This window comes from Asterias amurensis, chromosome 11 (genome assembly GCF_032118995.1).
Source record: "Asterias amurensis chromosome 11, ASM3211899v1".
Lineage (NCBI taxonomy): Eukaryota > Metazoa > Echinodermata > Asteroidea > Forcipulatida > Asteriidae > Asterias > Asterias amurensis.
In genome coordinates, this window is record NC_092658.1 from 3,284,488 (window position 1) to 3,298,488 (window position 14,001).

At 37.7% G+C, this 14,001-nt stretch overlaps 1 protein-coding gene across 3 annotated transcripts in view; it reads left to right on the forward strand.

The window, feature by feature from the left end:
* The window catches only part of LOC139944628 (testis-expressed protein 2-like), a 35,859-nt gene extending 22,194 nt beyond the window's left edge, over nucleotides 1-13,665 (forward strand). For 2 of the 3 annotated variants that reach the window (XM_071941687.1, XM_071941688.1), the window contains 7 exons: nucleotides 1,384-2,052; nucleotides 2,472-2,719; nucleotides 4,438-4,509; nucleotides 7,165-7,284; nucleotides 8,213-8,413; nucleotides 9,345-9,465; nucleotides 10,654-13,665. In XM_071941687.1, coding sequence (XP_071797788.1) covers nucleotides 1,384-2,052; nucleotides 2,472-2,719; nucleotides 4,438-4,509; nucleotides 7,165-7,284; nucleotides 8,213-8,413; nucleotides 9,345-9,465; nucleotides 10,654-10,734 — 1,512 coding nt within the window. In that variant the 3' untranslated portion in view covers nucleotides 10,735-13,665. The remainder of the gene's footprint in view (nucleotides 1-1,383; nucleotides 2,053-2,471; nucleotides 2,720-4,437; nucleotides 4,510-7,164; nucleotides 7,285-8,212; nucleotides 8,414-9,344; nucleotides 9,466-10,653) is intronic. The other variant, XM_071941689.1, reaches the window with a different exon arrangement.
* The last annotated feature ends 336 nt before the right edge of the window (nucleotides 13,666-14,001 follow it).

Here is a 14,001-nt window from a genome sequence, read left to right on the forward strand (position 1 = left end):
ATTTACTGGCCCTATGCTAAAAATCACTGGTCTCCAGCTTGTGGTCCAGTGTAAAATTTGAGCCGTGTGCTTATAGGGCAAGATGCTGCTTATAGGACACGGTACTACTTATAACGCTAATTCCTATGTCACTACCATCTATAATGCACTACACCATACATGTATTAGCGTGAGGGTTAGTATCTAGGCAGACACTGGTATTGACACACTCATATCAGCTCCTTAACAAACTAAATGATCAACTTCTGTGATAAAAAAGTTTGTGTGCGACCAGATCAATTGTTGTTACAAATAGGCACTAAAGGGAATGATTGGTCTATTACACGGCTCTTCATGAATACTAGCCCAGAGGTGTTCTCTCCTTTAAAGGCAGTGGACACTATTGGTAGTTACTCAAAATAATTATTAGCATAAAACCTTACTTGGAAACAAGTAATGGCGAGCTGTTGATAGTATAAAACATTGTGAGAAATGGCTCCCTCTGAAGTAACGTAGTGTTTGACAAAGAAGTATTTTTCCACGAATTTGATTTTGAGACCTCAGATTTAGAATTTGTGGTCTCGAAATCAATCATCTGCAAGCACACAACTGTATGTGACAAGGTTGTTTTTTCTTGCATTATTATCTCACAACTTCGATGACCGATGAGCTCAAATTTTCACAGGTTTGTTATTTTATGCATGTGTTGAGATACAACAAGTAGGAAGACTTTGGCAGTTACTAATAGTGTCCAGTGTCTTTAACAGAGGTCCTCTGGCCCAAAGTCAGTTAAAACAACCGAGAACCCGTCACAATACTCTCCAAGTAGTCTGGCTTGCTAGTTCAGTGTTAAAAAGTATCCATTATTCGTAAGTATTATGGACCAGTGAAAAAGCTGACAGACCAGTGAAATGACAAACGAACTGGTCCTGCTGGCCAGTCATTAAATAAAAGTTCAGGGCAAACCCTATGTCTCATACAATCTGCTACAAGCTAGTACTATGGATACATCAGAAAGATACATTTATGACAATACATATAAGCAAGTACAATGCACAGTTAGGGCTACTGTACAAAAGCTTAAGCGCATTTTTCTCATTTTATTTCTTATTGTTTAGTATCAAGAATCGCAGCCAAGAGCTGAACATAATTCAGCATGATTCATAACTCCAAAAAGTAGACAAGCCTTTAAAAAATACAATCTATTACCACCAAGTAAACGAAGCAGAGAAAGAGAGTTCAAGACTGGCAACCATGCCAGGAACACTTATAATCTGTTCTTGTGAACTAAATCATTACTCATGTCTACAAAGTGCTAAAAATTCTTAATACATTCTTAATAATCAGTCTGTAATTGTCTTCTTTCCAATCTCATACTTCACCCCCTCATTTTCCCCCCTCAAGGTTTATCTGTTACCAAGTGGACTTGTTAAGAAACGTCTCTGGAGCAAGAAATACCCCATCTGCATTGAGCTTCCTAAGAAGGGCTTCTTGGTCGAACGCAAGGAAGCCCCAGAAAGAACTGACGATGTTGACGCCAAAGCCCTGGGGTTCGACTACATCCAGAAAGAGGAATGCCATGATCGCATCCTCTATCTCTTCACAAGAACTAGTCGTGACAAAGAGGAATGGTTCTGGAAGTTTGACATTGCCTCCAAGTACGACAAGTTGGATCACGGCCGACGCCCGATCCAAACTCTGAATAGAGAGGTGTTTCTGATCGGGAACGAGAAGACCAAAGAGGGCGTCGCCCAGCATCTTAATCGTTCCGACCCAGAGGATACTGCTGCCGTAAAAGGCGGAATCGACTTCTACCGCTTCATGACGAAATTTATGCCAAAGGAGAAAGACGCAAAAGAAGCCGTTACGCAGGTGGTCAACGTCAAAGCGGGGAATGTCACCTACGCCAGCCCTGCAAAGCGTCAGCCCAAGGGGGATGCTAACGGACCGGGGGGTCCTCCTGTGGACTGGGTGAACGCTTTTGTTGCGAGGGTGTTCTGGGACTTCTTGAGGGAGGAGAGTTGGGCGGAAGTGGTGAAGACGAAGCTTCAGAAGAAGCTGAGCAAACTAAAGGTTAGAGCTTGTTTGTTTGCATCAGATAAAAAAAAAATGGTTGAACAAAAGAATTGTTAAATTTCCTTTCGGTAAAAACCCTCCTTTAACATCCTCTAGCGAATAATAAACTTGGCACCAAATTTGTTTTGACTCTGACTCTGAACATCTAAGATGTCTATACGTCCTGGTGCCCCTTTCAAACGTTTTCCATCAACTTCAACACTTTTAAATGCAAGGACTTGCAAGAGTTTTGGCCACTCCACGCCTGGCGATGCTAGATAGAGATGAATACAATAGACCTAAATGCACTAGATGTCATATCATGACAATTTTGATTGTTTCGTCATCATTTTACATCTAATATGGCGGCTGGATGACGTCAATGCATAAGGTCTTCGAGGGTGATGATGAATACTTTGGAATCATTTCTCACTCAGGTACCCTACTTCATTGAAGAGTTAAAGATCACCGGCATCGACCTGGGAGTCAATGCTCCGCAGCTCCGTCGAGTCTCCAAGCCACGTATGGACAGTCGCGGACTGTGGGTCGATCTAGACATAGCATACAGTGGATCTTGTATGGTTTCCATGGAGACAAAGGTCAACCTCTGGAGGTTGGGGAAAGGGGAGAAGTTCGACCGGGAGATGACGGACTTGACACCGTTGAAGAAAGAAACCAAAGACAGGTCAGTTTCTTGGTTGGGAAAAGTTGGATTGAGGGAGTTAGGGTTATGAGAGGATATGGGGCAGGTTCTCTCAGTAACCTGGACCCAATTTCATAGAGCTGCTAAGCACAAAAATTTGCTGAGCATGAAATTTTTTGCTTTGATAAAAACAGGATTACTAACCAGATGTCCACGTGGTTTTCAGGAAGCAAAGAACAGCTGAATACATGTAACAAGCAATATACAACAATAGGAAATTTGGTTGGTAATCCTGTTTTTATCAAGAAAGCCATTTCATGCTAAGCAAATTTTTGTGCTAAGCAGCTCCATGAAATTGAGCCCTGCTGAATTGAATCTGAATCTGAATTAGCAAAGCTTTTCGTAAAGAAGACAGTGAAGAAATTTAAGTTTTAGATGTGGGGGATACCCTCCTTTAGGAAAAACCCACGCAGTCAGAAAGGCAGTGAAGAACTTGATTGCCAAATTTCAGACTATAAAAATGTAGGTACTTTGATAAGAGCAGTTATAAAGTGCAATTGTCTTTTAAAAAACAGGATTATTTTGCTAGGCCCGATCTTATCACACATAGCAATTTTTACAGGCAGCCAGCCAAGCTGCACTGCATGTAACTTCCATTAGCTTCTGTTCAATTTGAATCGTGTGATGTCAAGTGTTACATGGTCCCTAGACCACCAATCAAAAATAATTTTTCTCAAGAAATCGGTATAAACAAAAATTATAAGAAAAACTATAAAACAAATTATAAGAATTTTTTTTTTTTACTTTGAAAAAGGATAAATGAGTATGAGCCGAACATCCAAAGACAGTTACAAACCTATACATTTAGGTATCAGATACATTCACAGGCAAAGTCGAAAGCAGATGTAGCTCAAATCATAACTTCCTGTTTACTTGATCGTCAAACCTCGATCATAATACATTATTATTACCAGTCTGGAATCAAGAATTAGCTTCAATACAGTATAGAAACATTTGAAATATGAAATACAATGCCATATACTTGTCATGGTTAACGGAAGTGAGTTCTAACGTGAATGAGAGGTAATGAATGCAGAGTTTTGTTAGTGACACGGCAAAACGTGGGGAAACAAGGGTGGGTTTTCCCGTTATTTTCTCCCGACTCCGATGACCAATTGAGCCTAAATTTTCACAGGTTTGTTATTTTATATATAAGTTGTGGTACACGAAGTGTGGGCTTTGGACAACACTGTTTACCTTAAAGTGTCCAATGGCTTTAAGTCTATTTTTGTGTGTGTTTAAGGCGTTCCGTTTATAAGCTTCGGCTTCCTGGGTAATGCCTCCACGTATTAGTCTTATTGTATCTATTGTTTTGTTGTCTTATTAAGTGATTACCCTTTGTGGAAATAAATGATCGTTGAACCAAATTGAATTGAATTAGTCTGTCCCCAAAACCTGAAGCCCTGACTTTAATTTCAGGGGAAGTTAAAGGCAGTGGACACTATTGGTAATTACTCAAAATAATTGATAGCATAAAACCTTACTTGGTAAAGAGTAATGGGGAGCTGTTGGTGATATAAAACATTGTGAGTCTAGACTTTTGTAGCTTACAATCAGGATTCACAAACAAATAAACTAACAAATAAATAAACTTCTTTTTCCTCTAAAGCTAGTCCTCTGTTAAGTGACATCAATTTACCAAAATGTTTACCAGACCCTTCCTTTCGTTTACAATGATTCACTCACTAATTCAAAAACAGAAAATCCAGACGCCAGTCTCAACTAGACGAAGCGAAGAGGCTGATACCAGGCTATGAGTATGAGAAGCCAAGGTATTAACCAGGCTATCATCATAAAGCTTCACATAATATCATTTCAAAATCATCTGTCAATCATTCTGGCTAATCAATACAGATCGTTATTAATTTTAATTTTTGCTTTGTCTACGCGTCACACGCTGCCGGTTTTTCTCATTTGAGTCCGCCACGCCGAAAGCTCAGAAGTCAAGGAGTTTGTCTGATTTGTAATATTATGATAACAGTACAATGAGTAATGGAGCTATTTGTAGTACATGTGTGGTGGTCAAACAATACGTGTACATGTATACATTACATATAATCTCAACAGACGGTAGACAATGAATGGAGGACACACTTTGAATCAATCTGTGGCAATAGACTGTGCAAGTCTCGCACGTAGCAAAAACGAGAACTTAATTCGAAAAAAAAGTATATTTTTGTACAAAACCAAATTGTAAAGAAATTGTTATTTGTTAAAAAATTCTTAAAGATTATTATTTTTAACGTACTTTTTGTATAATTATTATTTTAATTTGTGTACATAATAAATGTTTTGTTTAAATTAACGTAAAAATTATACATTTATCTGGACGAGGATCGCTGTTCGACATCGACCTGGATAGTTTTTCTAACAAACCCCGTTTGTGAATCACGTCCAATTGGTGCGATCATCACATAGGTTCAGCGATAATGGGAAAGTCAATTGAGTAATATTCTTAATTGTTTAGAGTAAACCGGAAACTGGAGGTCAAGTTTTTTTCTTTAGTTTTCTTCATTAGTTTGTTGAATTGATTTTACTTTTCTGTTTTTAATCACTTATTTTTACATTCCCAAGAACATATTCACTTTTTAGAGTCATAACTTGTGTTAAACTAAAATTATTGACAGAACAAAATCTCCCCAACGTAAAACTCCATTAGGTTTGGACCACAATGGTCCCGGAAGTTCAATTTCTCGCGAGACTTGCACAGTCTATTGAGCCTGACTAACTTTCATGCTCTGCTTAACTGCGGAATTCTGCCCTTTTGGTCACCAATCTCTACGGTTTCCACTTCTAGAGCGTGCATGAACTATTGCAATCTTTGTTGTTGTTATTGCAATCAAAAATTGTTTTTGTATTTATTTATTTACCAATATGCAAAGCTTCAACTTTATGTTGCGAGGGGGGGGATGTATAATTTCAGAACTGCCAAATTTCATTGATTACAAAAATGCAGATACGTCAATGATAGCAGTAATCAAGTGCAATTGTTTTTTAAAGCTAGGATTATTTTGCAAGTCATCATTGCAGTATGCCATTAATGAAATACACTGTACATATCATGAGCACTAAGAATGTCATTGAACCAGAAAAAGAGGTTATAAACTTGTTTCCCTTCCAGCCTCGATTTGAATACAATGGTTTAGAATGGGATCAAACACTAGTTGTTTACATGATGATAGAGGTCCACGGAACGTGATCATTTTAGCAGACAATTTTTTTCATAATGCATTTTACTTCACTATTTATTTATACATTCATTTGAGTAAAAACCCAAACATGCACTACCATCCAAATTATGTTCACATTTTTAACAACAATAAATAATTTTTAAAAACTCACAATGGAATCTAACTGGGTCATTATCCATTTTTTGGTGATCAAAGACAAACTGACTTAAAGGCAGTGGACACTATTGGTAACTACTCAAAATATTTATTAGCATAAAACCTTACTTGGTGACGAGTAATGGGGAGAGGTTCATAGTATAAAACATTGTGAGAAACAACTCCCTCTGAAGTGCCATAGTTTTTGAGAAAGACGTAATTTTCCACGACTTTAATTTTGAAACCTCGGGTTTAGAACTTGAGGTCTCGAAATCAACCATTTAAACGCACACAACTTCGTGTGACAAGGGTGTTTTTTACTTTCACTATTATCTCGCAAGTTCGATGATCGATTGAGCTCAAATTTTCACAGGTTTGTTATTTTATGCATATGTTGAGATACACCAACTGTGAAGGCTAGTCTTCAACAATTACCAATAGTGTCCAGTGTCTTTAAGTGGGATTTGGACCCATGACCTGAGGGTTTACGTGCTGGTGCAACCTCATTCTATGGCATGGTATCTTGGCCGGTTGCATTTTTCTTGTAAGCCCAATAGTTTTGTTTATTGCTAATTTGTTTGTGCTGAGAGAAGTGTCATATGCAAAATAGCCTAGGTCTTTGTCCTTAAAAGAAATGACAAATAATATGTCATGATTATTCATTCATTCATTATTGGTGGTTCATTCATTAAAAAATTTCCATGGCAGCTGAAGGCTGAATTATAGGTTTGTACATTAAGTCAAAAAGATAAAAGGAAAGCTAGTCAAAAGTACAGGAAAAAAGAAAGAAAGTAAAGGTGCGCAAGGCTAAAAATTAAATGCAGAATTTTTTTTTAATTGCTTGAAAAAAGAAAGAAGAAACAAAAAACAGTAAAAGAACGCTTATTATTGACAAATTACAAAATGGTATGTACTCTATTTGGAGAACAAAATTGACTGCAAAAATAGTCTTCAATCAACAAATCCATTGGAATGTAGGTTAGTAAATCAATAAAATACGAAATGGCACTACACCTGAACGCCAACATTTAAGCAACCAGAGTTCCATGTCTAATGTGTGTGGTAATAATTTCTTGCTGTGATTTCTTGGGTTATGTTCAGGAGTGCTTCCTTAGCAGCATTAGACAGTGAAGAGGAGGATAGTGCAGAGTCGTCCGATGAGGAAACCGATGAAGCTTTCATCTCACCAGAAGTAACTCTCCCAACTACCGAATCAGACTCGTAAGTAACTAATATTAAGGGAATAAAACAAGGTCTTGAATAGCTGTTTGAATGCCGTGTGTGATAAAGGCCCGAGCCAATTTAAGACAATCTGCCACTTGTTTCCTTTGCGATTTGGCGAAGTTTGCAAATTTTCAAAATCTTTTGCGAAAATGTTTGGTGTGCGTCGGGTGGTGTGAATACGCGCGTGTACACACACATGACGCGATGAATTGCGTTCCGGGTAAGTTAAGTTGGCGTACATGCGCTTGCGCGCCCAACTAGCAAAAGCCAGCCGTTTATAAACAGCTCCAGCTGGTCATTATCAACAGTTTAAACACCCCCACGTGACGCGCTCTACACCAATAGAAATAGCGAAACTGTCAGGTGTATTTATTGATATTGGTTTATACCCACCAGTAAAAGGACGCTGTTCAGTTGCTGTCATTGCTATTTTTTTGTGCTGTTTTCGTATTTAGTGATTCTGAAGGCAATGTTGTAATAATTGTTGCTGCAAGGTATGTGGAGCTACATTTTGAAGTATGAGACCTATTTTATTTTACATATCACCATGTAATGGTTTACAAGGTGATGTGGCACAATATGCTGCCAATCAAACCATAAACACCGGGGAGAACCCCTTCTCTTTTAATACGATAAGTGCATTGGGACGATGCAATAACGGTTAGGTGTCTTGCTTTTAAAGAACATAGCTGTCATGACTGGGGCTCGAACTCACGCTCTGCTGATCAGAAACACCAGAGCTTGAGTCTGGTGTTCTTATCCGCTCGGTCACGACGCTCTGAAGGACAATAGATTATGGCCTTAAACTGTTATGTCTTTCATGAAGTTAATGAGCTTAATATTTCTCATAAGCACAGACAAATCATGCTAAGCAGAAACGGTTTTCCCAAAATGACAAGCTTTTATTCCTCTCCCAATTCAACAGCTCAAAAGGCTCAGGGAAAATCATGCGCCTTGTCAACAAAATTGCCAGCTCCAAGTATTTCCAGAGCGCTACGCAAATGAAGTACATCAAGAAAGCAATTGACGAGGTGTCCAATACGCCGGTTGAACTCACGCTGGAAGTAAAGCAACTCAGAGGAAGGTTGTGTGTGAACATTCCGCCACCTCCAACGGATAGATTCTGGTAAGTCCAACCGTTTCGTAATGTTGAGACCAATTTAAGAGCTGTCGGCGTGTAGTAACTACCCTATAAGCTAAAGTAGTAGTCCCGGCCGATTTTCTACCTTCCACCAAGGTAGTAGTAAAAAAGCAGGACAGTTCTTTTCAGAACTTAAAAGTCTCCAGAACAATCTGCAAATCTACTCCATAGAATATAGCAAAACTGTTTTTTAAAGAACAAACTCTACCTGGAAAGTAGATACACACATGGTGTTACCGCAAACCAAATATACGTTGATACCTCACCATGCAATGCCTCAAATCACATTTAAGTCCAACCTCGTTCCCAGGGATTTTCGATCTGGCTGCAGCATTTTTTTCCCAGCATGCCTTGCTCACTTATGACCCATGGAATTGGTTCATTAAATTGTGCTAAAATCTACCACATTTAGTTAAGGCCTTTCACTAAGTGAATTGACCTCAAAATCTACTATTTTCAAGGCACTCATGCTGGAATCCAGTTACAGGCTTCAGCAACATCAAGCAAAGTCACAAGCTACCTTTTTTCCTCACGCAACATTCTTTTTGAGCATCGGAAAACACAGACTGCAGGAGACTGATTTTTTTCCACTACGAGTCTGGCACTGTGGAGTTCACTTCCTGATAGCTGCAGAAATTGCAAACTCACTTGAATCATTCAAAGAACTGCTGAAGACCAACTTTTTTCTCCGACAGTGGTTTTTGGTTTTGGGCCATCTTCGATTTTGATTTATGATCTGTATTGGCGAATCCTAGCACATTGCAACCTCCGGAAAAGTTGCCCTATAAATGGCAGCTTTTGGTTATACTATCAAGTCATTATACCAGACATTATTCAAATTAAGCTTGCAATCTTCATCGATTGACCTTTGTTGGTATTTCTTTTTTCTTTTATTCCTTGTGTGTTTATTGAACAGGTTTGGGTTCAGGGACAAACCACACCTGTGGCTTTCAGCTAAACCAAAGCTTGGTGCTCGGCAGGTCACCCTGACTCCTATTACTGATTACATCGAGAAGAAACTAGAGCTGGAGTTCCAGGTAACGCAGTTTTTCTTATATGTTCATAAAATAATTCTTAATTGTCCGAGTAAATTATTATTATTTAAAATCGTTTTAAAAACGCTCCTCAGACTTTGCGAGTTCTCTAAGAGACAATGTCAAGCAGTTTGTTTTTGTGTTACTTTTGCAGACGGCCCTTTAACAATTATCATATTGTCATCATATTGTTGTCTAAATAGTATTGGCTTCTTACATAGCTTTCAAATCTGTCACAGAGTGACGCCATTGGTGCTCATGACTCTCTCAGAATGAAGAATAACCCGTAAATTGAATGCACAATCTGAGAAACGTTTCAGGCATATACGATTCTCGAATTGAAATGTTTTTGAATCCCTCTCTCCAAAATCACAGAGAGGTCATGGCGTGTCATGGCCGAGCAGTTTAGATTAAAGGGATACGTTGCCTGGGATCGGTCGAGTTGGTCTTTGAAAAGCGTTTGTAACCGTTTGTTATAAAATGCATCTGGTTAGAAAGATGTTTTAAAAGTAGAATACAATGTTCCACACACATTTGCTTCGAAATTGCATGGTTTTCCTTTTTTCTTTGCGAAATACAAAATTTGACTCCCATAAATGGCCGACCGTGTTTGTCAACGAGGTAAAAAGAAAACCACGCAATTTCGAGTGATACTTGTGTGGATCATTATATTCTACTTTTAAAACATCTTTCTAATCATATGCATTTTATAACAAACGGTTACAAACGCTCTTCAAATACCAACTCGACCGATCCAAGGCAACGTGTTCCTTTAACGGATCCAAGCTCTGGTGTTTGACCAGCAGAGTGTGGGTTCGAATCCTGGTTGTGACAATTGCTACGTAAAATTTGGGAGGTAGTGTTTTCTACTCTACCGGCCAGGCTTTTGACTGATGATACCCAAGCCACATCCGTATGGACTGTAAAAGGGGCAATCCTGTTTCAGCCCTAGGAGTAGGTGGCAACGGCCTCTCGAAAAAAACAAATGTGTCCCACAGCTTGAAGTGGCCTTCAGGCTTTGTGTGTCTGGCGACGTGCATAAAAATAAAATAAAAACATCCCTTTGAAGGGAATTGCGTCACCAGCTGCAGTGCTTCCTATTCAAGTAAGTTTTCATGGTCATTCACTTTTGGAGATACCCCCTCCTTTAAATTGCCTTAACCGTGTTATGTGTATTCTTTGGTCTCACAGAAAGTGTTTGTGCTGCCCAACATGGACGACCTCCCAATACCCATCATGACAAGCAACATATTTGACAACAACCCAGTCTAAGTAAACCATGCTGCGGCCATCTTGGTTGGGGTCCCTGCTTGCAAATGTAATCGAACTGCTTAGAATCAACAAACAAAACGGGCCTGACTGCTATACGTTTGTTTTAATTATTGATGTGAAGACTGCATTAACACCCCCCACCCCTCAAAAAATATATGTTAAAACCGCAAAAACTGCATTGCTTCAGAATCTTGCATAAAAGTAAATGAATGTTTTAATCTTATAATTTGATCTACACAAAGACGTTTTGATCATTGTGCTTCTTGTAAGTGCCGACGCAAGATAATTAAAAAAACACAAGTTTTCCAAATCGTTGTGGCCTTGTTGCTGAAAAGTAAAGTATTACTTTTAATTTCAGTATTTTATAAGTTCTTTTGTACGCCTAAAGCTTGTTGTTTTAATTTATATTCAGTGTTAGTGCAGTTTAGGTTTGAGTGCTGTATTATTGATTAATTGTATAGTGTACATTTGTGGTATCCTATCTCGACCAACGATTTTACGTTTATTTCTTACATGTAATTATTAACTAGATTAAAACACTGTCTAGTACGATAACCTGCTAAGTCATAATTTACTGCTTACATTTGACTAACAACAGGGTTGCAACATCGCATGATTCCGTGCAACTGTTTGTATAGAACAACAAAGAAGCTACAGAGCATGTGTCCATACACAGTTTTGAATGAATGCGTATGGCACAATATAACTAAACAAGTTATTACATTATTCAAATCTGACTCACCATTTTGTTCATCTCAATTCAAAGTTTAATTTTTCTATATTGCTGGGATGAAAACAAAATCTACTTCACATTTTCTGGAGCATGCACACAGTATTTTTGCTTTTGCTTATTGTTTTTGATAATTGTTTTTGATAACAATTCAACTAAAGACAAGATTCTAAGCCGATTCACATGAAAAACAGAAATCAAATCTGTTATTTTAAAAAATCTTAATTTTTGATGCACAATAATTTATTAATTTGTTGCCTGAGTTCAAGAACTCTAGTTTTGATGCACAAAATATAGTTAAAAATCACTCAGTAGGCCTATTAACTATCCCTTAACATTCTGGAGACACAATAACACACATCTCAATTTAAATGTTTCCACTATCATGGTTGTCTTTTTTGTCACTGTTTTTTCCTGGTGTTTGAGCAGTTCCATTAGGCCCCGCCCAGCACATCACTGTGACCATGTAGGTGTGGCAATATGTTAGGCCCATATTGCACCAAGCAATTTACAGGCAACCAGTTTCAGGCAATCTCAAAGAAGCATTCACATTTAAATGTTCAAATGTGTCTTGGGGTTTGTAAGACATTGTTTGAAAACAGACTTATTTGCTACCCAAGTGTTCATGTAGCTTGCACTGCAGTTGGGTGACTCCAAGTTGCCTGTAAAAGTGGCCTTGTGTTACAGGGCCTTAACACACAAAAGGTCATGTTGCAGTAAATGGTACGTTAATATGTGTTTGCTCTATAAGGAATTTGTGTAGCTGGGAGGATGATATGTACAGTGACAAAGGAAATAACAAAAGAACAAATATCTCAGTAGGATTTGAAAAAATATCTCCACAGAGTTTTGTACTAATATAATGTGTGTGCATTCAGGCTCGTTATTGGTCAATGCAAATAATTAGTAAGAGTAAATATTTCGTTCACAGTTTTGCACATCACTTCTGGTATAAATTCGGTCATGGTGGCAACACTTCCCTGTATTTTGTTTTACTTAAAATATAGTTTTTGAGAAATGTTAGGATTCCCAAGTCCCATGTTTGAAACAGTAAAGTCTTTATTCACCATTTTCTTGTGACTCCAATGATCGATTCAGCTTCAACTTTCACAGGTTTGTCATTTCATGTATTGTTGGATCACCACAAAGTTTGGGTTTGGTCTTTGACACTAACCAACATTTGCCATGTGCTTTAAGGGGGTTAAACAGTATTATTGTTACGACCTAATAATGCAATAAAACAATGTTTTGACTCCTCAGAAATCTAGTCAAATGCCTGTATTTTTTGGCAAGATTTGGGAAAGGTGTGATGGAAACTATCACAACCTAGAATAGTTGTACATAATCTGATGTTATTTTTCAGTTCAAAACAATGATTTCAAAATATATACAACAAGCATTAATACTGACGTTTCTTATTTGTAATGTAATTTTCTACTGTTGTAAGGTTTATGCTTGTATTTTGCATATTACACTGCTAAAAATGGTATTCTTGAAATAAGGAAAACATCTTATTTTGAGAAATGTTTTCTTTTGTCACTCCTAAGAAAAAGTTTCTAGGGAGTGACACCAGAAATATATTCTCAAAATAAGATGTTTTTCTTGTTTCAAGAATACCATTTTTAGCAGTGTATGCCACTTGTTTACTGTCTTTTTATTTACATTTTGTTTACAGCATGTACATTATTTGGCCTACATCATAAGGGCCCAATTTCATGGCTGTGCTTACCATAAACAAAAAACCTGCACTAACAGAAGTAGCAAAACTCGCCCACTAACGGGCTATTTCACAGGTTTGCAGGAAGTTACTAGGCATTCTTTGCTTACACAGCCAGCGCAGAAGATTGACGCCTGCATAGATAAGCGAAAAGTGGTGAACTTTTGCTTGTGCATGTGCATGCGTGTACGTAGTGCAGAAATTCGGCACTTGCACAGATATTAGTGAAGAATAGTGATCGCAAGCGCAGAATTCGGCGGAAAGCAGAGCCATGAAATTTTGCCCAGTTTAACATGTCGTTAATTTGTTGTTGTTTTTTGCATCAGCTTGATCTGTATTATATAAGAAAATATTTTGCAAAGTGTTTTTTGAAAAGGAAGCAAAAAAAAAGGAGAAATTGATGTGCAATATAGCAGATTTAGATTAATTTTGTGAAGACAGAAATGAAACTATTTAGAAATTAAAAAAGAACTAAAGTAATTTATAGGAGATCTATTTATGATTATATTTGTATTAATTGCCTTATAAAATGTATATTGCACTAAATTGTAAGTGACTTGTTGAGCTTATTATTGACCTGTCTAATGTATTGAAGAAAATGGCGTTGTGAAGAGATTTGACCTTTACAAAATCTAGTATGCCTGCATGAGTTTGAAAAATTCAATTACTTGATAAAAAATACTGAAATCCCATGGGTGGTTATACAAGAGAAACGTCTTGTATTCCAGCCACACAATCCTCAAGTCGGAGATGGAATTTAGCTTATCACGCATTGACTATAGTCTGTGCAAGTCTCATGCATATTAAAATACCTTTGGGA